Genomic DNA, 25,959 nt, shown 5'->3' with positions numbered 1-25,959 from the left:
TCCCATCTTCTAAGACCCCCTCCCCACTATAACATTCTGTTCTCAAGAGGTCACTTTCCTGGGGAGGGGGACACAGCCACAGTGACAAAGAGGACCATGATGCTTCTTCTCTAATGTCTGATAAAACCAGAGCCACTTCTGTTCAAATATTGGACAGCAGCTGAGAGTTTCATGGTGAGAACATTTCTTTGAAGGGTTTTCAGTAGCTGTGGCTGCTGAGGAGGCAGGGCTGCAGCCCAGGCAGAAATACTTACCAGGGACCAATTCTCCAAGAATCCATTTTCTCAGTGGTAGCAGGGATGGAGGTGGGGGGAGATGCTATTCCCAGGGCCCTGGATGTCTCCATTTGTATCTGAGAAGGAGTAGTGATGGCGGTTTGATTGATGCAGCCTGTACTTCCTCCTTTCTCTCTCTCAGGAGCCCTTGATGCTTCCATTCAAAGTTGGTGGAGATGGTGGACCCTTACCCACCTTGGATGGTATCAATGGGAGCTTGGCTGGAATCAGGGGTTACTATAACTCCTGGGGCTCTTAGGTTGACCTGCTCATCAATGGTGATTGTTTATCAATTAGTGGAGGGTCAAGGATGATGGTTACCAAGAATGGTGGGTCTGTTCTTCACAAGGGTTGACCATCTCAGAGATGACAGCGAGAAGCAGGAACAATTGTCTGGGCTAGAGGCCAAGGGAAGGGAAGGAGAAAGTGGAGAGGGGAGGGAGAAATCCTCCTATCTCGGGGTTCTTGGCTCAGAGTCCTAGGCTGTTTCCATCATATTTTGAGGCTTAGTGATGATTAGAGTGGTGGCAGTGGCTTGACTTACCTGTAAGCAAAACACTTGAGGGTCCATTGTGGTCATCCTTAAGTTATTTCTAGTGCCAACATATGATGCTTCATGTTCTAAAGTCCCTCCCATCTCTAACATTTTCTGGGTTCTAGTTTAAGGTCCAATACAGCCGGGACATTCCGTGATCCAGGGTCACTTCTGGATTCCTAATCTAAGGTCCCTCCCGATTCTGATAGGCTCAAAGTAGATTCTGACAGGTTCCGTTCTACAGTTTAAGGTCCAAAATGGCCGTGATATTTAGCAATCTAGGGCTGCTTCTGGATTCTGTGATCTATGATCTAAGGTTCCTCCCAATTCCAATAGGCTCTAGACAGATTCTGACATCACATGATTCTATCTGCTTATCCGCTGGGGAAGGTAACCATTAGTCCTCACTCTACAAACACCGCTGTGTCAGGCTCGCACTGTTCTTCTAGGGCTTCTGCAGCTGCCAGTGAGAAGATCATGCATATCTAGTTTCCCCCCATTCCCTCAGAGGTGCCTTGCACAGGGCTGTCCTGGAAGATAAGGCAGTGATACAACCCTCAAAGAAGTCATGAGGACTTTGCTGGTACTTTTCCTTCCCACCCTTCCCAGGGGTAGAAAACCCCTCAGCAGCACAATACCACGAGACAGAATACAACAGAAGCAGGGCTGGTCTGGGGTGGAGGGTTTGGTTTGTACAACTTGATTTAAAAAATAAATCAATCAATCAAGAGGAAAACTGGGTGGCTCAGTGGATTGAGGGTCAGGAAGTCCTGGGTTCAAATTTGACTTCAGACACTTCCTAGCTGTGTGACTCTGGACAAGTCACTTGACCCCCATTGCCTAGCCCTTATCACTCTTCTGCCTTGGAGCCAATACATAGTATTGATTCCAAGATGGAAAGTAAAGAGTTTCAAAAAAAAAAAAGAAAAGAAACCAATTATTAGCAGAGCTATTAGTTGATCTACTCTTGCATTGATATCTTGCATCATTTTTTCAGTGAGATATTAAATAGTGTATTGGAACACAGATTAGCTAATGGGCAATACTAGAGGTCTGCACTTCGTTGGCAAGAAGACAGGGACTGTGAGTGCCTGAGGAGAGTCGACCAGAGAGCTTCTACCATGCTGAGTGCCTGAATTACACAACTAACCTACTACTCACTGGGAATGGTCTGTGTACCTTCTTTCCAGAAATCCTCTAAATGCACTCATTTCCATAGAGCTGGTCTGAGGACTGAGATGGGGATAAATAATCCAAGTTATAAACTGCATCTGGGTTTCATATAAGCTAATTGGGGGGCGAGGAGGAAGGAAAGAAGAGATTGCAACCTAGAGTCAGAATAATGTGGTATTTATTAGTCCTTTCTTAATATATAATTTTTTAAAACTCCTTCATCTTTCATCTTAGAATCAGTACTGGTTCCAAGGCAGAAGAGGGGTAAGGGCTAGGCAATAGGGGTTAAGTGACTTGTCCAGGGTCACACAGCTGGGAAGTGTCTGAGGCCAGATTTGAACCCAGGACCTCCCATCTCCAGTCCTGGTACTCTATCTACTGAGCCACCCAGCTGCCCCCCCCTTAGTATACAATTCTTACATGAAGCCCCAGGCACCCAGACAGTGGTGGAGGATAAAAGAATTGAATTCTTACTGGACACAGCATAGATCAGATAGGAAATTCTGGGAGAGAATAATAAGTTCTCGAAGGTGGATTGCCCATCACATACCAACACCACCATGGCACGTAGCACGGAGCAAAGTCTGGATTGGTATCCTTGTAGGACTTGTCTTGAAGTGTGTGGATTTTTAAGAGACTTATCCATATAAATGTCCCAGCTAAAGTCCAAACTTCAGAGAGAGAAGAGCCTCATTAACCAACTAATCTCTATATTAGCCTCCTCACTGGTAGATTGTTTCTGCCATATGCCTCCCTTACAGTGAGTTTCCAATAGCTGACCACCCCAATCTTCTCAACCCACCTTCTGCCCTCTGCCCCCAATCTAAATTTCTAGTCTGATTTCCCATGACTTCTCCTCACAGATCTTCATCTCCAACAAAAGAATCCTCCTGTCCCCCAGAGTGGTATTATTTCTGTTTCCACAGCTTTATTGGTGACACTTGAATTCTTTCCTTCCTTCCCTTCCTCCCTCAGACTTCTACATGAATCCCATTGATGAATGGGATTCATTCATTCATTCATTCAACAAATTGTTATAAAATGCATACTGTGTTCTGGGTGTCCTGAGGGACATAAGATGAATATTCCATCAATATCCTCATGACTTTTGTAGTCTGGTAGAAAAGATAAGGAGGCAGCTAGGCAGCTCAGTGGATAGAGTGCCGGGTTTGGAGTCAGGAAGACCTGAGTACAAATCCAAACTCAGACACTTGCTAGCTATGTGACCCTGGGTAAGTCACTTTACTTTGGATTGCCTGACAAAAGGATCACTGAAGAAGGAAATGGCAAACCACTCCAATACCTTGGCCAAGAAAAGCCCATGGATAGTTATGTTCTACGAAGAGTCTGACACAACTGAACAACAATAAAGGATAAGCATTTATTAAACACCTATTGGGAATTCAGAAATACAAAGCTTCCAAAAAAAATCCAGTCCCCTGAGCTTGCAGAACTAGCAGTTTAGTGGGGGGACCAAACACCAACATAAGTAACAACAATGCATGGTATAATGTGATATGTACAAAACAAAGCTCTGGGTGATGTCTGAGGGCAAAGATAGTTGCCCACCGAGGCAGAGGTGAGGGTGTCAGGAAGGGCTTCTTGGAATAAGCGGCATCAGAGCCAGGCTTGGAACTCTCCATGGAGTTTGACAATGATCCCATCATCTCTCAGCTTTCTCATCTCCATCCTAATTCCTGGAACCCTTCCATCATGAGATCTGCTCTCCATCCCTTCATCCATATCTGCTGTGACTTGCCCTTGGTCATGCAGTATTTCAGAAGTAGGATCTGAAGCTAAGTCCTCTTGACTCCCAGCATGCCACCCATTATGCTGTAGTACCCCTCTAATAGGAAAATGTGCTGCCTCCCTCTTGGGATCATGACAAAAAACACTGTAGTTTCCTAAAGAGTCTCGAAGTAGGAGTTACCATAGTCAGTTTAGTTGGGAAGTCCCCCACCCTCATGGAGAACAGAGCAGGTATTAGAATAGACAAGTCTGAGGGAGAACAGGGAAGAACATGGGGGAAATTTTTGGCCCATATAACAGCTTTGCTTGGTCCATCCGACTGTGGCAGATGTAGGATTCTTGGGAGGGAAAGAGCTCTAGAAAGGGCCCTTAGACTCCCAGAGGTCTCAGTTCTAAGCTTGTTTCTGCTGCTGACTTGCTATGTGACCTTGGGCAAGTTCTTTCCCCTTATGGGTTTCTGTTACCTCTCTCTGTCAATTGAGGGGGTTGGGCCCATCATTTCTAGAGCCCTTCTGGACATTCTGTGAATCCGTGAGGTACACTGGGGGATCAGGAGACCCTTCATTTCTTCCCCTCTTTCTTCTCATCCTCCTCCACCTTGATGGCTACTGTGTCCACAGTGTCCTTCTTTTTCTTCTTTTTGTCACCTGTTGGGGAAAGAGGGGTAATGGAAGGGAGGGAAGTGGCAAGTCACCCTCAGAGCCCACTGGGGGTATCAAGTTTCATGATAGCTCTCTTCATGCCCCACTTTTCCCTGTTCTGAATCCTAGGGATGCAGGAAACCAGGGCAAGGTGTCTAGCTCATACAAACTTAGCATGGAATCTGACAATGATCCCATCATGTTGCAGACCTCATCTCCTCCTTAATATTTATAACCCTTTTATAAAAAAAATACTCTCCTGCCCTTTGTCCACATCTGCTGCTCTTCTCTAGACTTTCTCCCGCTTTTCTTGTTGTTGGTTTTTTAAAGGATTGTGACAGAAATAAGACACAAAGGCACAAAACTATGATCATCACTAGAGGCCATCTTGTCCAGTCTCCTGCCTCTGGTTAGTAAGCCTATATTGAACCAATCATAAAACCACAGTCTCCTCAATCTTTTCAAGTTTCTGCCTCTCAATCTTCTCAATTTCTTAGAAATTAGGAAGTTCTCTTTTGGCCTATTAATATGTAAAATGAAAGGTTAAACTACCTAAATTATCTAACATATATGTCTCTCTATATATAAATATTAGGAAGTACTCTCTAGGTCCGAGTTTCTTAATCTGCAAAATGAAGAGCTAAACTAAACTATCTAACATATAACTAATATATGTAAAATGTATGATTTGCATAATATATATATAAAGTTATAAACTTATCTAACATCTAAAGTTCGTTCCAGCTCTAATGTTCTATGGTTCTTCCTAACTCTAAAGATGACTACTTTGCCAATAGAATCCCAGACCTCAGAGAAAACCTTATCTAATGTTATCTGTGCCTGATCAGATGTCCCCTCTATAACATCTCCACCAAAGCGGTCCTCCATCTTCCTTTGAAGACCTCTAGTAGTGGGATGGCTCATTTCACCTCTGGAAAGCTTTGATCCAATTAAAATCTATTGTTCATACTATGAATCTCTAATAGCTGTTTGGTGGGTCCAGGATGACCTCATTCCCCACCCTTTCTCCTAACTCCCTTCATCAGTTTTCTCTCCTCCTCTCTTCCCGGTGTCCTGCGATGACTGGGTAAATATTAAGTAGCTTTAAGCTTAGCAATGATTTCCAAGATTGTTTTACTGATTTCGAGTCTTTTGAACTCTGTCTGAAAAGTCCTACTTTCTCAGAGTGGAATCAGATGCAAAAAGTATGCTGGATTTAGAGTTAGAGAACTTGCATTTAGATCTGGGCTATGCCATTTGCAAATCTTGGGTTAAATGACACATATCTGGACCTCAGTATGCTCAATTTACAAATGAGGAAGTTGGAATAGATGATCTGAAAATGTGGATTTTGAGTCAGAGAATTCAGGGTTGATTTCTGGCTTGCTACTTACTACCTGTGTAAACTTGGGTAAGATGTTTAACCTCTCTGGGCCTCAGTTTCTCCATCTGTAAAAGGAAGGAGCTGGACTAGATGACCTCTGAGTTTTCTTCCAGTTCTAAAATGGATCTCTCTGTGATCTAATAACCTCTTGCAATCCTTTCCAATTTTAAAATCTTCTGATATGGTTTCTTTGGAATTCCATTCTCTAGTCCAGATTCAGAACTGGAGGCAGGGAGTCTCGGAACTCAAGTTTGGAGAGATATTTGGTCACCCTCAATGATACCTACCCCGATTCCCACTGTGGGTCCCAACTAACCAGCTTTTCCCCTTCTAGAGAATAGATCCCCAATTTAGGAATCCTAGTCTGAGTTCATTTGTAACTTCAACCCCCCACCTATTGTTTCCCATGACCAAGATATATATGCCTTGGGGGACATGGACAGGCTGGACACTGAAATGCCAGAAGGAAGATATGGAAGCAGCTGGCCACTTAGCCACAAGGGAAGAAGTCCTGTCTTCTTGGAAGTCAGGGAGAAGAGAGGATGGAGGCCAGGAGGAGAGAGAGACAGAGACAGAGATCGAGAGACAGAAACTGAGAAACAGAGAGATAGAGATAGGGACAGAGACAGAGAGACAGAAATAGACACAGGCAGACAGACACACAGACAGAGACAGAGACAGAGGAGACAGACTGCTAGCTGCCCCGTGGGGTCATCTCATCCTCTTCCTTCACCACAGGCAGAGCTCCAAGAGACTGGGACTGGATGTGGCCAGAGAGAGGGGGCAGACGGTCAGAGGAGCCTAGAGTGCAAAATGAAAAAAGGTCAGCAAAGGGAGGAGAAGCCACTGGAGAGGTTTGGGGAAAACTCCAGGAAACACAAAGACTTAGTGGTGAGGGAGGTCAGTTCTTCCCCCAAGCACCAAGGCCATGGAGATCCAGGAGAGCCTGGTCTGAAAGGTTTAGGAAAAAGGACTCTGGGATAGAGAAGTTCAAAGAGCTGACATGGAGTCCCCTAGTTAGCTCACAAGCATGGCGCCATTTATTACTATTTCTCCCCATACACAAGTTCTTGCCCCATTGTTTTTTCCCCTGAGCGTTGTTCTCTTGTTTCCCCTGCAGACATCACATGGGATTCAAATATCTATCTGGCATCTACTGGGTTTTGTCATTGTGGCTCCCCAAATACTTGCTCCATGGGGATTAGTCCTATGACCCATTCTGCCTCACCCCACAAACCCGTCATGACTCGGAGGTAGGAAGACCTGATTCTGCCACATGCTAGCAGGGTTGATGGACAAGTCACTTAAGTTCTTTGAGGTTCAGTTTCCTCATCTGTTCAATGAGAGGGATGGAGACGATGCTCTTGAAGGAGCCCTTTGAGCTCTAAATCTGTGTTTCTATGAATCTATAGACTCAACACTTCCTCACAGGATGGACCCTGAATGGGATCCACTCTCTAATGTGCTTCCCGATCACATCTGAGAATTCCGGCTCTGTTCTTGCTCCTTAGGTCTCTGTCCTCCCCTTCAGAACCTCCATCCTGGCCCTGCCTCCAGCCCCAGCATCATTCACTCGGTAACCATCTCCACAGGACAGAAAGGCTGGGGGCCCAATGTTGTTCACCACCATGCCAATCCACAAGCTGTGCAAACACCAGGTCTTCCCCTCCCCTGCTCTGTCTTCCCCCAGGGTGCTCAGCCCTAATGGGAGTTCATGATGAAGGGGTTGGATACAGAAGAATTTAGTGGGATTGGGGGATCTGGAAGGCAGGCTTTAAGGATGGGGAACTTTGGAACGGAGGACATTTGGGAAGAAGGAACACGTGACGGGAATTTAAGAGTCCCAGAGGGAGTCTGGGCTCAGGCAGTTGGGGGGAGAGGGGGAACCTCACCTCCGGGGACCTCGGTTAGCTCCGTCAGTGGGGGGACCGTCTCCAGCTTGTCCGTGTACATCTTGGCTGCCCTCCTCTGCAGATACCGGGCCTCGATCTCCTTTCTGGTCCGGGGCACTCGACAGTTGAAGACACAGCATAGAGTGATGACTGTAAGGAGAACAGACCCGGAGATGGGAGTGGAGGCCAAAAGCAGACTCCCCAGATAAGGAAAACCACTTCAAGAGTCTAAGCGAGGTTCGTACATTTCAGAGCTCCTGTCCCCAAGCCCAGTGATTTAGAAAGGTCCCATTTTATCTTGGGTTGTGTCTTATTACATTGTTTTTCTCAGTTTCCCCCTCGGTCCAACAGTTCTCTGACTGTCCCTCTAGCCAGAGGCTCTCTGAAGACAGCCCCCCCAGACGAGGGGCTCCCTAAAATTGGAGTTACACATCCTTTCTAATTCGCCACCCCCCTTTGACGTCTGGTCCAAGCTTTGCCTCTGAAGTTGTCTCAGGCTGGGCATCCTCCTGAGAGACCCCTCTGGAGAGCCTCTGACCCCCAGGCACAGCTGCTGGATGTTTGTGATTTCAGAGGAGACCTTAGCCTCTCCCTCTCACCTGATTTCCCAACTGCGAGTGTCCCCAGAATCCACAGACTCAAATGCACCTGGTGGAGGTTCCGATTTGGGCCTAAATGTGTTGTCATAAATCTGGTACAGTCTCTCCAGGCCACAGAACCAGTCCTGGGGAGCTGAGGGAGCGGGAGAGTCAGAGCTTATTAAAAACTAGACTTTTGAAGCTTCAACTTCCAGGACAAAGCCGCTGGAGGAGTGGGTGTAGAGGAGTAGTGAGGCTATTTTGGGGAATCAGCCACGGCATAAACAGTTGAGAATCCTGGCACTTCTCAAAAGATTAGAGGATTTAGAACTGAACGGGCTTGAAGATTATCTGGTCCAGAAGTTCTCAAACATTTTAGCCTCGGGAGGCCTTGACACGGAAAAATTCCCAAGGATCCCTGGACATCTTTGGTTTAATTTAAATTTTAGTTTTAAAAATATTTTTCCATGTTCACATAATTCCCTGGACAATTTAAAGATGGTTGAGGACCCCAAAATATTTGTGCATGAATTCTATCTATCGATAGTTACCATAGGAAAAATTAATTTAAATGGATAGAATTTTAAGTAATTATATATTAACAAAAATAAAATTTCATGAAAACTAATCGCATTTTTAAAAAAATCAATGAGAAAACTGGCATTGTTTACATATTTTACCAAATCTCTTTAATGTCTGTCTTAATGGAAGACAGATGGATTCTGATATCTGCTTCTGTAGTCAGTCTGTTGCAATATGTTGCTTTAGTTAAATGATATGAAGAGGCCATTTAGGTGGCTAAGTGGATTGAGAGCCAGGCCCAGAGAGGGGAGGTCCTGGGTTCAAATGTGACCTCAGACAGGTCCTAGCTGTGTGACCCTGGGCAAGTCACTTAACCCCCATTGCCTAGACCTTACCACTCCTTTGCTTTGGAGTCAGTATACAGGATTAATTCTATAGAGGAAGATAAGGATCTTTAAAAAAATTAGTGAAAAGACTGGCTTTGTTGACATATTTTCCCAAATCTCTTTAATGTCTGTCTTAATAGAAGACAGATGGAGTCTGATATCTGCTTATGCATTTAATCTGTTGTGATATGCTGTTTTGGTTAAATTATCAGAAAAAAAAATTTGGCCTCCCACAGATATGTCGTTGAAGGAGTATTTTAGTAGGCTAATAATACCTTAGGACTATTGTGAAAATAGTTTTAACCTCATGGATTCTCTGAAAGGGATCCCCAGAGGTCCGAGGACTACACTTCCAGGAATGCTCATCTAGTCCAAGTGCCCTGATTTTAAAAATTTTAATTCTAAGAATTAATTTTAAAATTTGTTTTTAAAGCCCTTCCTTCCATCTTAGACTCAATACTGTATATTGGTTCCAAGGCAAAAGAGTGGTAAGGACTAAGCAATGGGGGTCAAGTGACTCACCCAGGGTCACACAGCTGGGAAGATCAGATCTGAACCCAAGATCTCCCAACCCCAGACCTGGCTCTCAGTTCACTGAGCCACCCAGCTGCCCCACTCTCTGATTTTTAAGAAGAGGAAACTGAGAATTAAACCACCTTCTTAGGGTCACAAAGCAAAGATGGGAGATGGGGTCTTCTGGCTCCTGAACCAGTCTATGTTCCACTGTACTCTAAGGAGCCTGGCAACAGTTTAAGGAAGTGGACTTGGTCTCCCCTGCCCTCTCCTTAGTGCAGGTCTCCAAACCTCTGCTTTCGTGGTATCCAGCAATGGGCAGATATCAGAATCCTGGCTCCATGTAATAGGACTGTCCCAGTGAGGGACTCATTACTCAGCCGTAGAAGGAAGTGCAATCACAGTTATCCCTTCCACTCTGTGGGCTCAGGGACATGACACTCCAGCAGGCTGGAAAATCCACGTATAACTTTTTAGCCCTCCCTTCCTACCAGGGAAGAAGTCTGAATTTTTCCTTTTTCTTTTATGGGGTGTTTACAGTACCTTATTGTAAATTTGGGGTTTAATATGCATTTTCTGAGTTTCTAAACTTTTTCTGCCATCTGCTGGCTTCCGAGAAACTCCTCCCAAATTCCCATTTAATGCTGACATCGAAACCGTGATGGGGAAAGTGAAGGGATATGATCCACAGGAATTAAGGATGGTTTGTCCATTCAAAAGGGACATTTGTATTTGAATTATAAATGCCACTAGGTGGACCTCAGATGCTTCCTAGCTGTGTGATCCTGGACAAGTCACTTATCCTTCTGAGCCTCAGTGTCCTCACCTGTAAAATGGAGATCTTCATACAACCTCCCAAGGGTGTCATAGGTAAAATATTCTACAAATCTTTAAATTCTATAGAAATGGCCATTGTTGCTATTCATTTAATAAACATTTCTTGAAGTATAAATGTGAGTTATTATTCATCAGCACTGATCATCATCATTCTTATTGTTGATCTAAAAACATCACCCAGCCTCTCTGTCTCAGGACCACCCCCATTCCTTTAATGCTGGAGGGGGAGATGGGAGCCAACACCCACCACAGCACATTGAGCCTGGGGAGCCAGGAGGCTTCAAAGGAGCCTGTGCAGATGTTGGCCTCGGTCTCCTGCAGATGTTGCCAGGCTGGGGAGGGACATGCGAACCTCCTCTGTTTCTTCCCTCACAAACATTTGTTTGGGACATGTCTGAATTAGTTCTTAGAAGAATAAAAGGCAGAAGTTTTTGGGGGGGAGCTGGTAAGAGTCTGAGAATAGCAGGGCTAGGGGCAACCCTTCCCCTAGTGTGGCCCTCTTCTCACCTTCCTTCCTCACAGTGAGCCAGAGGTGAGATGCTGGAGTGTGGATGGAGAATGAAAGGAAAAAAGTATCTCAGTCTGCACTTGCCTTTCCCAGCCCTAGGATGTCAGAGCTGGGAGGGAACTTAGAACAGAGAATGTTGGAACTGGGAGAGAAATAAGAACAGAGAATGTCAGAGCTGAGAAGAACCTTAGAACTTAAAATGTCAGAGCCAGGAGAGACCTTAAACAGAGAATATTGGAGCTGGAAGGGAACTTGGAACAGAGAATGTTGGAGCTGGAAGGGAACTTAGAACAGAGAATGTTGGAGCTGGAAGGGAACTTAGAACAGAGAATGTTGGAGCTGGAAGGGAATTTAGAAGAGAGAATGTCAGAGCTGGGAAGAACCTTAGAAAATAAAATGTCAAAGTCAAGAGGGATCTTAGGACAAAGGATGTCAGAGCTGTGAGAGAACTTAGAACATAGAATATCAGAGTTCAAAGCAACCTTAGAATTTAGAATGTTAAAGATAGGAAGGACCTTATAACAGAATATCAGAACTTGAAAGGACCTTAGAACATAGAATTCTAAGTTAGAAGGTATCTTAGCAATGATCTGTCCCAATTTCACATTTTACAGACAAGGAAACAGACCTAAAGAGAGGAAATGATTTGCTCAAAGTCACACAGCTAGTAAGTGTCAGATTCAAACCCCAATCAGGTTCCTAAGTCACCCCTTTGTCTCCTCCTAATCAATCATTGCACCATTGCCCAAGCACCCCAAGCCACCATATCTAGGTCTAGAACCATAATTAAACCAACTCTGTCATTTCTCCCCCAAAGGCTATGTAAGTCTAGTCTTCCAATGGCTCCATTCACCATCCCTTTAGCATTCTAAATCAAGGCATCCCTCTCTGTCCACCACTCCCCCGTTAAGCCCCTTCAGGTTTCTCTTCTATACCCAGTAAGTGCTTACTAAATGCCTTTCCTTCATTCATAGGATGATGCTAAGTCCACCTGGTGATACAAGACACATAAACAAACACAGATAACTTGGCATCACTAGTGGAAAGAGAACAGTTCTTGTTGGGAGTCTGGTAACTTGGGTTTGAAGCCAGTCCCAGCATTCTGAGATTCTTCCCAGGCATCCCAGGTGTATAACCTGGGCAGGGTTGGGAAAGGCAAATAGAAAAGCAAATACTTCACTGTGATGGAAGAATGATATAGAACTGGGGGCAGAGCATGATAGAAATGGGAAGGGAGACCAACAGGGTGCCAGACACTGTGCTAAACCCATTACAAATATTATCTCATTGGATCCTCAAAACAGCCCCTGAGAGGTAAGTGCTAGCATTAATCTATGTTTTTCAGTTGGGGAAACTGAGACATATAGAAGTTTAGGGATTTGCCTAGGGACACACAACCAGTAAAATTTGGGCCAAATTTGAACTCAGATCTTCTTAATTCTAGGCCAATGCTCACTGAGCCACCTAACAATCTAGAGGTACACAACTCCACCTGTCAAAGGTTGCCTCTAGCCTTGAAATTCTTAGTCTATAAATAGCTTCCCCAGAGTTAGTGGGGTGACCTAGGGCAAGGCTCTGATCTTATGAGGCAGAATGGTAATAAGGAAAGATGAAAGAGGGATTAAACATGTTCTCATTGGCCCCTGAGGACAGAACCAGAAGCAATGGGTGGAAGTTATAAAGAGGAAAAATTTAGATTCAGTGTGAAGAAAAACTTCCTAATAATGAGGACTATCCAAATGTGGGATGAAATAAGCTGTCTGGAGTTCTCTGCACTTGGAGTAATTGGATAAAAACTTGTTGGGTATATTATAATGGGGATTCCTTTCAAATATGGGTTGAGCTGGTTATTTCTGAGGTCTCTTCTTCCATTCTCAAATTCTGTGATTCTTTGATTCCATGGCTTGGAACAGAGGACCTAGGTTCAAATCCTAGTCCTGGAATCTACTTAGCCTCTTTCCCTCAGTTTCCCCACCTGTAAAATGAGAATAAATAATATTTATCCCCTTGCCTTAGGGGACCTCTTGGGAAAGCATTGTATAAACTTTGAAGTAGCTATTATTATCATTGGAGTCAGTAGGCTGTTAGGAATCCAGGTAATCTCAGGAAAAGAAATTGAGGGGAGAGAAAGCAGAGATGAAATGGTTCTTTTTTTCTTCTTTGGGGCCCAGTGAGATCCTGAAGGGCAGCAGAGAGCCTGAAATGGCTTGTCATTGGAGAATAGCTATAGTCAAAGGCTCTACCAGTACCAAATACCTTTGTCTGAAGCCCATCACTTCCAGGGAAGAAAGGGAAAGGTCCAGCAATCCAGGATCCCCTCCCTCTCTGTCTGCTCTATTTCTTCCCCTGGGAGTGAGGTGTGGAGAAGAGAATCTATGAAGGGGTCCAGGGAGGGGGTCAAGCTTAGTATAAAGGTACCATCAGAGAAGAGAGTCAAGGAGCTGGTGCCAAGAGGGGACACATGGGAGGCAGATGGAAATGCGGTACTGGCTCCCTTCCTTGCCTCACACATCTGGATGGGGCCACCCCTCACCCCAAGAGGACCCACCCAGTGATTTCATTCTCCCAGCACCCCATGGCCTCTGCCACCCAGATTTCTTTAGCCCAGGGTATAGAGAAGTCCCTCAGTGCCCCACATCCCAATTTTTCTGCTCCTGTCTGGGATTCCTTATTCTTTAGGTGCTCCAGGGTCTGATTTTAGCTGTTCTTGGTCACTGCTCCTGCTAAGACCATTGGATTTGGGCAGGGGATGGTTAGAGAAGATCAGCAAGCTTTGGGTCCAGAAGGTGACAGTGATCAGAGGATAAGAACAAGAAAACCCTGATATACCTCTCCTCAGACTCAGTCCCCAACCCCACAGGAGATGGTGGAGTAGAATGAAAGTTTCCTGAAATGAGAACCAACAGATCTGGGTTTAAATTCTGTCACTGGCACTAAGTAGCTAGCTGCGTATCACTTAATATCCATGAACCCCAATTTCCTCAACTTTAAAATGAGGGAGTCAGATTAAATGGGCTCTAAATTAATTCCAGCTCCAGAACTATACTCTGAAATATGATTACATGACCCTAGGCAAGTCACTTCTCCTTGGAGGGACTCAGTTTTCTTATCTGTGTATATACTGGGCAGTGATTTTGTTGGGGAAAATAGGAGAAAGGTTACTAGCCCTTCCCATTTTCTCCATCCATCCCAGCCTCAGGGATTTTAATGGAATGAAGGGGAATAATGGAAGATTGAGGGGAGTTTCCTCATCACAGCTAATTCTAGCTCCCTAGTAGTTTTCCTAGTGGTAGCTCCTCAAAATAATTCCAGGGAAAAAAAGAATTAAAAGGAATTTGGGGACCATGACTTAGAAAGGAGTTAAGTTGGGGGACTTGAAGAGTGAAAGGGAGACTTAGTGTTAAAAAGACTAACTTTGTGAGCAGAACCAGGAGAATCGTGTATACAGTAACAGCAATGTTGTCTGTGTGTGTGTAGGGATTTGGCATGTTATGATTTTTGTTTTTTATGACTCTTCTTTCACAACATGACCAAAATGGAAATGTTTTATATAGTCACACATGTATAACCTAGATCAAATCATTTACCATCTCAGGGAGGGGGAAGGGAATTTGGATCACAAATTTTTGGAAAATCTATGTTAAAATTTGCTATTACATGGGGTCAGCAAGGTGGCTTATCAGATTGAGAGCCAGGCCTAGAGATGGGAGGTTCAATATGGTCTCAAATACTTCCCAGCTGTGTGACCTTGGCCAAGTCACTTAATCCCCATTGCCTAGCCCTTATTGTTCTTCTGCCTTATCGATTCCAAGATAGAAGATTAAGATTTTAAAAAATTGTTATTTCATGTAATTAGAAATAAAATATAATTTTATAGAAAGAAAAAGAAAGAAAGAGAGAGAAAGAAAGAAAGAGAGACAGAGAGAGAAAGAAAGGCAGAGAGAAAGAAAGACAGAGAAAGAAAAAGAAAGAGAGAAAGAAAAAGAAAAAAGAAAAAGAAAGAAAGAGAGATGAAGAGAAAGAAAAAAGAGAGAGAAAGAAAAAGAAAGGAAGGAAGGAAGGAAGGAAGGAAGGAAGGAAGGAAGGAAGGAAGGAAGGAAGAAAGGAAGGAAGAAAGGAAGGAAGGAAGGAAGGAAGGAAGGAAGGAAGGAAGGAAGGAAGGAAGGAAGGAAGGAAGGAAGGAAGGAAGGAAGGAAGGAAGGAAGGAAGGAAGGAAGGAAGGAAGGAAGGAAGGAAGGAAGGAAGGAAGGAAGGAAGGAGAAAAAGTCAGACAGACTTTGGAAAACCAAAAATACAATAAGCTGGCTTAATAGATGGTCTGTTCTATAACTCATGAGCACTAAGGATATCCTTAGGTTTATGAGCATTAGGCCCCTTTCCTTAATGGAAACCACACTGCAATTAAAGACTAGCAAGACAGTGGAATCTTCCTATCCTGTTGCACGTGCTGTGTGTTGTTTTTGGCTCTTTGGATACACATGGTCCCTAACTCATCACACTTCTTAGAGATGCCCCAGACCATCAATTAATGAGCATTCATTAATGAGCTACCATGTTCTAGGTACTGCTAGTAGCTGGAGATATAAAGACAAAAACAAAGAGTGCCTACCTTCAAAGAGCTTACATTCTATCAAGGGAGATATGCACAAATAAAAGAATATATAAAAGACTAGATTGTGGTTTTATTGGTGTTTTTCTTCTATCTGTTTTTAGTCATGTCCAACTCTTGGTGGCTCCATTTGGGGTTTTCTTGGCAAAGATACTAGAATGGTTTGCCAGTTCCTTCTCCAGATCATTTCATAGATGAGGAAACTGAGGCAAACACAGTTAAATGACTTGCCCAGGGTCACATAGTTAGAAAGTTTCTGAGATAGGATTTGAAGTGTTCCTGACTACAGACCTGGCTCTCTATCCACTGTGCTATCTAGCTGCCCCTTCATTAGTGTAAATAATTCCTAATAATGAAATTCCATCTACCAAAACACATTAGCATCCATTTAACAGCTTATCATTTTAATGGGTTGATAGGAACATTGGTCAGCTGTAGGAGAGGACCCCTATGTGATTGAGGTTCTATTTCTCAAACTTGGAGTGAAAGTCACCCAGGTTTTCCTATTTCCAATGTCTGCCCTATAACTCTCTTATGCAAAAAAAAAAAAAAGTGACAAACATAAATGAAGACTCAAAAAGATGAAGTGACTTGCCTAGGGTCAAACATGCCTCTTAAGAGATGGGGCTTGAATTTAGGTCTTCCTGCTTTTGAAGACCAGTTTCCTGCACACTTTACCATGGGGTCTCCCCTATATAAGATATATAAAAAATAAATACAGGGGCAGGAAGGTGACTCAGTGAATTGAGAGTCAGGCTTAGAGAGAGGAAGTCTTAGGTTCAAATCTAGCCTCAGACACTTCCTAGCTGTGCTTTCCCAAGCAAGTCATTTAACTCCAATGATCTAACTGTTACTGCTCTTCTGTCCTGGAACTAATACTTAATATTGATCCTAATATGAAAGGTTAAAAAATCCCCAGTTATCTTCCTCTCCTTCTTCTCTTTCTCCTCCACACTAGAAGAGGCATCACTAACCAAAAGAAATCTCTCTCTCTCTCTCTCTCTCTCTCTCTCTCTCTCTCTCTCTCTCTCTCTCTCTCTCTCTCTCTCTCTCTCTCTCCATATATATATATGATAAGTCTTTTGTATTTCTAGTTATCAGATTTTCTCTGGAGGTGAACATTCATGAGTTATTCTTCAAACATTAATTCTGTAGCTGTACATAATGTTCTTTTGGTTCTACTTCTTGCCCATTTTTAAGCTCTTACCTTCCATCTAGAATCAATACCGTGTATTGGTTCCAAGGCAGAAGAGCAGTAATGGCTAGGCAATGGAGGTTAAGTGACTTGTCCAGGATCGCACAGATAGAAAATGTCTGATGTCAAATTTGAACCCAGGACCTCCCATCTCCTGACCCTTTAGCTTTCCCCAGCTATCCTTATTTCTTTAATGAATGAATTTTAAAACCTACTTTCTCCTTTTTCTCTATGTATCCTGTAATCCTCCCATCCCTGAGCTCTTCCTTCTCTTCAGTTTGGGCTCCCTTTTTCCATGAGCCATGGAAAGCTACCAAATGGAGATTTTAAAGATAGAGGAAGAAAATGGAGGAGGATATCAAGGATTAGGACAATCTAGAGTACCAAGGCTTAATTTCTAGCTCTGCTGCTGACATTGTATGACCTTGGATGTCACTTCATCCCTTTAGAACTCCATTTCTTCACCTGAAAAATGGGGGAACCCAATTAGATGAATCTGAAATTTCTCCCCAGCTCTAACATTCCACATTCTAAGCCCTGGCATCTGTGTTCCTAAGGATCTTATTGGCCCAGCATAGTGGATAGACCAAGCCTTAGTGTGAAGAAGTTTCACATCCCTCTTCAAATATTTGGGCAATGGCCTTAGCTTCTCAGTGCCTGAAGCAAGCCCATAAAGCTAGAAATTGAAGAAAAGATGCTAATCTGGATTGGAAGAAGGACTTTGTACATCTGGGAGTTGCTGTTTCTATTATCACATATCTAGTCCCTACACCTCCTGGTCCATAGTATAGTATAAGGTAAGAAAGAATGATGCCATGGGGGAAGGAAGGAGATGTGCCATGATTAAAAGTGGTCAGTCCTGGGTTCAAGTACCAATTCTCTTATTAACCATGTCACTGAACAAGTCACTCTCTCACATTGGGTCTCAATTTTCTCATCTATAAAATGGGAATAATAATATTTGTACTACCTTTTAGCACAGGCCTGTTTAGAGGATCAAATTAGATAAAGGGTGTAAAAATACTTCTTTTTTAAAAAAACATTCGAATATGCCAAAGATATCATTAAAAAGGGGAAAGGGCAAAATATTTATAGCAGTTCTTTTCATGGTGGCAAAGAATTGGAAATTGAGGGGGTGTCTATCAATTGGGGAATGGTTGAACAAATTGTTGTATATGATGGTGATGGAATACTATTGTGCTGTAAGAAATGAACAGGATGTTTCAGAAAGAACTCAAAAGACCTCCATGAACTGATGCAGAGGGAAATAAGCAGAACCAGAACACTGTACACAGTAACAGCAATATTGTGGAATGATGGATTGTGAAAGGCCTAGCTACTCTGCAATACAATGATCCAGGATGTTTCTGAGACATATGACAAAGAATGCTATCCACCTCCAGAGAAAACTGTTGGAGTTGGAATGCAGATCAAAGCAGACTATTTTTCACATTAGTTTATTTGTGGTATTATTTTTGGGTTTGGGTTTTATATGAGTATTCTCTTCCAATAATGCCCAATATGGAAGGATGTTTGACATAATATGTTAAAACCCAGTTCAAATTGCTTACCATCTCCGGGAATGAGGCAGAATGGGAAGGAGGGAGACAGTCTGGATCTTATAATTTTGGAAAATATATGTTGAAAATTGTCATGACATATAATTGGGAAAGTAAAATGTCTTTGAATAAAAAAGTATTTAAATGTTTATTTAATGCTATAAGAAATGAGCAGGTAAATTTTTTAAATGGAAAAAAAACCTAGATGAAATTATAAAAAACAAAATGAGTAGAATCAAGAGAATAGTATACATAAACAGCTACAAAATTAATGTTTGAGGAATAACTTGTTTATGTCCACCTCCAAAGAAAGAATTGATAAATAGAAACATGAGTGACATTGTATCTATATCTCTATATTTGTCAAGTGAAGCCTCTTCTAGTTGTGGGGAAAGGAGGGAGGGAAGGAGATACCTGGGAAAACTTTTAAAAATTTTAATGTTTAAGCATGCATTATTATCATTATTAATAGAGGCTTTCTCAGCCAGTCCTCTGCCCCACACCAAGCCTGCGGCTGGAACAGCCTTCTCCCTCAATCCCACACAGTTTGCACTCTGCCTTGAACAAGCCAGTTCACTTTCCCATGCTCCCCAGCCAGGCAGACCCAGAAAGTGAAATCACAAGCCAATCCCAAGAAAAGACAGTCTTCCAAAGGCCCATAGAAACCACTTTTTGGATTATCTGCTGGAGTAGAGACCTCTGTGGTATTGTAGAAGGAATGATGGCAGAACTGGGAATCAGGAGACCTGGGTTCTGTTCATAACTTGTGTGTGTGAACGTAAACTAGCCCTTTCATGCCTCTTTGGACCTTAGTTTTGTCCTCTGGAAAATGGGTATGATTGCACTTATTCTAGTTATCTCCCATGATTCTCATGGAGACAGCAGTAAGAATTCCATGTTAGGGGGCAGCTAGGTGGCTCAGTGGCTAGAGAGCCAGGCCATGTCTGATCTATGGTTGGAAGGAGGGCATGAGGATTGCCATCTTGGCAACACCCAGTTTGCCCTCTTTTCCACATCTGGGTGTTGGCCCTTTAAATGGGACCAGTGAGGGCAGAGGGGTGGGGAGTGATCGTCCACTGGGCATTCTGGGGACAGAATGACAGGAATCCCTTCCCAACACCAGGCCCCATAATTATAGTAATTACCCTGAGGCAACCTTCCCTGGCAAAGAGAGCTCCAGTCCCTGAGCAGAATCCCTCCCACCACCCCCATTGCCAGTTTCCTCCATCCCGCAGACCCCAAACAGGGACATTTTGAGCACCAGAAGGTGCCAGAAACAACTAGGGGCCTCCTGTGGTTAGTCAACTAGCACTTACCAGAATTCCTCCTTGCGTGGCCTGCAGCTAGCATTTACCATAACTTTTCAGCAGTAGTCGGTACGCCTTCCGCAGGGTGCCTGTGTGCAGCCAATAGGACCTTCTCATCTGCCTCCCAGGGGCCCTTTGGAGCAGCCACCCAACAATCTAAGCAGTACTCCTATGGGGGCACCCCCAAAGCCCACAGCCATTCCTTCCATCCGCCTGGTCCCCTTTTCATTCCAGAGCTCTCCTAACAGCCCCTCTACCTCTAGAGTGCATGAGCCTTGGACGACATGTGCTGCCATCTTTGATCGGAGCTTAGGACCATAGGGCCATGGATTTGGAGTTAAAAGGAAACACCATCTGTCTAGTCTAACCCTCTAATTTTTCAAATGAAGAAACTAAGGCCAAGAAAGAATAAATGACTTCCCTTGGGCCAAACAGCTGGTATTTGAACTCAAGTTTTCTGAGACCAAATTCCATTATTCATCCACTGTATCTCTGAGCTGCCTTTGATGAGGCAAATAGAAAGTTGGGGGTCAGGGAAGGAGGGAGAGAAAAGATAAAAGAGACCAGGGAGGGAAGATAGGGGGACTTAGGATGGGGAGAATTAGGGAAGGTGGGAAAAGAAGGAAAGAAAGGAGAATGGGGTGTAGGGGAGGACCTGGGGAGTGGCAAGGGTTTGGGGTGGCACTACTTACTGATAGACAGGACAAAGAGGGAAAATATGCCAACCACGTGCCACAGGCGCATGTCCCAGAAGACGACGGTCTCCTTGGTGAGTGGGGGAGGTTTGGGTTTTGGGGGTGCTGTGCTGGGCTGCAAGAGACAAGAGAAGGGAGAGAGGGCTGAGAGAGCCATAGAGGAGAAGGTAGAGCAGAAACATTGGAGACTCCAGTAGCTTTTCAGCTGTTAATCCCAGGAATGGGACTCCCCAACCAGCCACCACATAACCCCACTCCCACTTTCTGCCCAAGTTTAAACGGCTCCTTTGTCCAGAGGATCCCTGAGCCATAAATGCCCATTCTGCCACCGGGGCAACACTGAGAGCCCAAGGCAAGCAGTCCCAGGGAGTCCTTAAAACCTCCTTTGGACAACAAATTCATTTTGAGAGAGGTGTTGACAGAGTCCTCAATTCAGTTCAATTCACTTCAATCTCATTCAATTCAACTTGCTCTAAATTTCCAAGAATGGAAACCCCTTCTTCTGTTGGGGAGGTTGGGGAGGAACACCCTTTGAAAAAAGTTTTCAAATAATTATTTTTGTTGGTTAATTTATATTGTCAATTCTTGATTGTGGGGGTACCTAGATTGCTCAGTGGATAGAGAACCAGGCCTAGAGATAGGAGGTTCTGAGTTTAAGTTTGACCTCAGATACTTCTTAACTGTGTTACCCTGGGCAAGTCACTTAACCTCCATTACTTAGCCCTTACCACTCTTCTGCATTGGAACCAATACACAGTCTTTATTCTAAGATGGAAGGTAAGGATTTTTATTTTAAACTGTTGCTTTTTAGCCCCCTAGGGCCCTAGGTACAGTACATAGATAATGAGATTTGGAGACCCTAGAGCCTTAGATATCATAGTCTAGAACCTACTCATTTGACAGATGGGGAGGGAAAAGGATTTGTCCAAGTTCACCCACAGAGTGACAGAGCCTAGATTTACCATCAGGTTTTATGATAATCAGTTTAATGTTTTCTCTCACTATATCAAGTTGCCCTGGAAGGGGCTACAAGATAAGCTATGTGATCTGGGAGTTCAGTTTACCCCTCTGAAAAATGAGGGAATTGAACTAGATAATTCTAGGGTCACTTCTAGCTCTGAAATTCTTTGTCCAGAGTTCTAAGGTTGCTCTAAATCTTGACATTCTGTGTCCTAAGGTCCTTTACCACTGTGAAATTCTATGATTTTATGGAAGGAGGGGGTAATAATAGACCTGTGAATTAGTGTCTGCACTGACCCTGGGCATATTTTCTAAGACTGCATCCCCTATTCCAATACATCACACAGTTGTTATTTAGTTATTTTTCAGTGGTGTCTGACTCTTTGTGACCTCATTTGAAATTTTCTTGGCAAAAATACTAGAGTCATTTGCCATTTACTTCTCCAGCTCATTTTACAGATGAAGAAACTGAGGAAATCAAGATTAAGTGACTTGCCCAGGGTCACACAGCTAGTAAATATCTGAGGCCAGATTTGAACTCACGAAGACAAATCTTCCTGACTCCAGGCTGGACCTTATCCATTGTACCACCTAGCTGCCTGCATCCTGCAGACAGACACAGTCTTCCCTACTATTCTTCTGTCAAGGTCAACGCAACATTGAGAAGTTTAAGATGTTTGTCAGTAGCCTTTGTAGTATAGCTCTGTTTTGAACCTTCCCCTAACCTGTTTTCTGGAAAGTCACAATGAGATCATTCCCCTTCTTCCCCCCAGAAAAGGACTCTCTGATAATGGACCCCTTGAGAAGTCTGTTGAAGCCTAAGGACTACTTCTCAGAACCCTGTTTTTAAATTCATAAAGCAAAATCCATCTGATTACAAGGGAAATCAAGTATATGAAAATGAATTTATAAAATACTATTTTTTAAAGTTCACAGACCTAAGTTAAGAATCCTTAGGGCTTTATAATCTCTAAACACTCTTCTTCCTGTAAATCAGATGGATCCTGATTTGCTACCCAGAAGCTGTCTGACCTTGGGTGATAAATCCATTAACATCTCTGGGTCTGTAAATTGAAGGGAATTCACTAGGTCTCAAAGGTGCCCCCAAGCTCTAAACTCTCTGATTTAGACTCTGGTCTCTCAGATCAGGGGCTCCCTGAAGACTGGGGACAAATGTTCTCCTCTCATACCTAACTGCTTCCTCAGACACCTGAGCCCTTCACATCCTGGTACAGAGGAATCTGGAAGCATAGACTGAGAAAAGATAGAGAAACAGAGTTTGAGTTGTCTGATTTCTCTTTCCATCCACTGCCCTGATTCTCTAAGACTCTTGACACAGCTACAGAACTTGGCACAGCCTAATCCATCTCCCTTACTTCCCACTCCCCACATATAGGACCCATCTCCCCACATGGACAAAGACCAGCAAAAGGTGGCCCGATAGAGGGCGATGAAAACTGTCCTTTGGATCTAGGGTAATTAATTGTGAGGAGAATTAACTCCTAAGAATGGGGGCTAGGCAGGAGACACCAAAGGTCTGAGGGATGCTGCAACTCCCTTTTTGACTTAAAAAGGAAAGAGAAACTAGACCACCCATCCTCAAAGAAGACCAGGAAAGACATTGAATCAGAGAGCATGAATCAGAATTCTGTTCTTAACAATAACAACAGTGGTAATAATAAATAATAATTATTGTTGTTATTATAATAAATACTCATATAACACCTAGTCCTAATTCCTCTCCCCTAATAATAGCTCACTTTTATATAAAGAGCTTACAAAGGTAAGCTCCTCACAATTTTCCTGGGAGGCAGGTTAGGCAAGTACTATTATTCTCATCCCCATTTTACAGAGAAGGTAACTGAGGCTCAGAAATGAGCAGGAATTTACCCAAGGCCACACAGCTAGTAATTATCTAAATAAGTGTAAGAGGCAGGTAGGGTACTAATTTAGATCTCCTGGATCCAAGTTATGTGCTTGCTATGATACCTGCCTGGAGGGGGGAGAGAGAAACTTCCATCCTTGGAGATACAGATGCTCCTGATCAGAGCTAATCTCCATCCTAGGGAGGCAGAGATGAAATTGAAGGATGAGGGAGGGGCTCTCTCTATCCCAGGGGCTGGGGCTGATGCTTCACCTATGGACCACATATGCCCTCTGATGGCCAAGCATGGTAACACAAGACAGGTTTCTGGAGAGCCTGGACCAGGGACATCATGAGATTTGGAACTGTGGGGAACCTTTAGAATCCTGTAGCCCAACCCATTGGTTTTAGAGAAAACAGAAAAGTTCCAAATTGGGGAAAGTGGCTTGCCTGGAGAATTTAAGTTTCTCTGGGCAGAATAATAAATAATAATAACTTGCATTTATATGATGCTTTATCATTTGCAAAGAGCTAAATACATGACCTCATTTTATCCTTATAACAAGCTTAGAAGGGATATTCTGTAATTATCTTCATTTTACACATTAGGAAACTGAGGCAGGCAGATATTAAGTGACTTGCCTAGGGTCTCCCAGCTAAGAAATGTCTGAGGCAGGAATTGAACTCAGATCTTCCTAAATGCAAGTCCATCATGGCATTTCTGCGTGATATGTTTCATAGGTGTATCCCCAGTGCCAAGTGTAATGCCTCACACATAGTAGGTACTTAATTATTGCTTGTTGAATGAGCCTGAATTGCCCAGGGTTGCATAGGGTAGCCAGATTTTGGCTCCAAGTCCAATAATCTTGTAACTCTTACGGAGTTGTTTCTCTCATCCATCCCCAACACAGGGGAACTTGAGATGTCCTTTTTTGGTCCTTGTTAAAAAAAATACTCTCAATGACATTCTTCAAATACATACTTGTGTTTTGGCTCTGATTCTTATAATCAAAATGGCCCTGAAAAGGTCTTTCTTTGTTTCAGTCTCTACATTTGTAAAATAGAGCTAATAAAACCCACAGTTTTTATCTCTCTGGTTGTCTTGAAAACAAATGAGAATGAGCCAATGTGTATAAACCACTTTGGAGACCAATGGCTAGGAATTCTAGCTCCTGACCCATTTAGGAGGACAATTTAGAGGGGGGTATAACTCCCCCAGAGCTCAGGAGAGCACTGAGTCCATGTGGTTGCTCATCTCTGGGGTCCCCCATGCAAGGAATGGGGTAGGTTTCCCAGATACTGCAGGAGCACAAATCAGCTCTCACTGAGTGCAGTTTGCCTTGCAAAAGGAACTGCCCATCCTGAGAGAGGCCAGGCGAAGAGCAGTAAGGACCAGGCAATAGGAGTCAAGTGACTTGCCCAGGATCTTATAGCTAGTAAGTATGGGAGGATGGGTTTGAACCCAAATTTGACACCAGGGCTAGTACTGTATCCACTATTCCATCTAGCTGCAATTCAAGTCAACAAACAATTTCTGAACACCTGTGAAGGGCAGGGAGGTCCCTATGGTTGGTATTTCTTGTACAAAAGATAATAAAACAATAGGTTCTGGGCTTGCAAGAGCTTAAAATTTTAATGTGAAGGAAGATGGACACAAATAACTGATTAAGGGGAGTGTCTGTGCCTTATCCAGACTTGGCACCTCCACCAGATCCCTGTAGGGTCCCCTGAACAGCGAGAGGCATTTAATTAATTAGTGCCTCTTGCCCTGAATTCTTCACCTCCAAAGCTCCCTCAGCAGAACTGTCTAGCTCAGGCCTGCCTATCTGAGCTGCCAACAATAATAATCATCCCACGCATTTAGAGGCCTTGACGGTTTACAAAGCACATTATCACATTTCTGGTCAGTGCCCCCTTCCTAGCTTCCGCCCTCATCTTCAAAGACTGGGGTGGGGGGGGGAGGTGGGAGGGAGCGACAGGGAAGAGGGGCAGAGATAATCTACTGCTTTGCCCCAGCCTCTGCAGGCTTCAGGGAGGGCCCCACATGGTCACTGCAGTCCAGACAGATCTAGGTAGACCAGTAAAGTCAAGGCCCCAAGGTGGGTGATGGAGGAAGGAAGGAGGGAAGGAAGGAAGGAAGGAAGGAAGGAAGGAAGGAAGGAAGGAAGGAAGGAAGGAAGGAAGGAAGGAAGGAAGGAAGGAAGGAAGGAAGGAAGGAAGGAAGGAAGGAAGGAAGGAGGGAGGGAGGGAGGGAGGGAGGGAAGGAAGGAAGGAAGGAAGGAAGGAAGGAAGGAAGGAAGGAAGGAAGGAAGGAAGGAAGGAAGGAAGGAAGGAAGGAAGGAAGGAAGGAAGGAAGGAAGGAAGGAGGGAAGGAGGGAGGGAGGGAGGGAAGGAAGGAAGGAAGGAAGGAAGGAAGGAGGGAGGGAGGGAGGGAGGGAGGGAGGGAAGGAAGGAAGGAAGGAAGGAAGGAAGGAAGGAAGGAAGGAAGGAAGGAAGGAAGGAGGGAGGGAGGGAGGGAGGGAAGGAAGGAAGGAAGGAAGGAAGGAAGGAAGGAAGGAAGGAAGGAAGGAAGGAAGGAAGGAAGGAAGGAAGGAAGGAAGGAAGGAAGGAAGGAAGGAAGGAAGGAAGGAAGGAAGGGAGGAAGGGAGGGAGGGAGGGAGGGAGGGAGGGAGGGAGGGAGGGAGGAAGGAAGGAAGGAAGGAAGGAAGGAAGGAAGGAAGGAAGGAAGGAAGGAAGGAAGGAAGGAAGGAAGGAAGGAAGGAAGGAAGGAAGGAAGG

The 25,959-nt window shown here is 43.9% G+C and overlaps 1 protein-coding gene across 2 annotated transcripts in view; it reads right to left on the bottom strand.

The window, feature by feature from the left end:
* Nucleotides 1-3,345: 3,345 nt before the first annotated feature.
* TMIE (transmembrane inner ear) overlaps nucleotides 3,346-25,959 on the bottom strand; it is a 39,185-nt gene continuing 16,571 nt past the window's right edge. The window contains exons 2-5 of one of the 2 annotated variants that reach the window (XM_007499748.2): nucleotides 20,356-20,473; nucleotides 7,650-7,799; nucleotides 6,450-6,558; nucleotides 3,346-4,379 (exon numbers count right to left, since the gene is read on the bottom strand). In XM_007499748.2, the coding sequence (XP_007499810.1) occupies nucleotides 6,452-6,558; nucleotides 7,650-7,799; nucleotides 20,356-20,473 (375 nt within the window). In that variant the 3' untranslated portion in view covers nucleotides 3,346-4,379; nucleotides 6,450-6,451. The remainder of the gene's footprint in view (nucleotides 4,380-6,449; nucleotides 6,559-7,649; nucleotides 7,800-20,355; nucleotides 20,474-25,959) is intronic. The other variant, XM_007499749.2, reaches the window with a different exon arrangement.

Source organism: Monodelphis domestica, chromosome 7 (assembly GCF_027887165.1).
Source record: "Monodelphis domestica isolate mMonDom1 chromosome 7, mMonDom1.pri, whole genome shotgun sequence".
In the NCBI taxonomy this organism is placed as follows: Eukaryota; Metazoa; Chordata; class Mammalia; order Didelphimorphia; family Didelphidae; genus Monodelphis; species Monodelphis domestica.
This window is presented reverse-complemented; position numbering and strand designations above follow the sequence as displayed.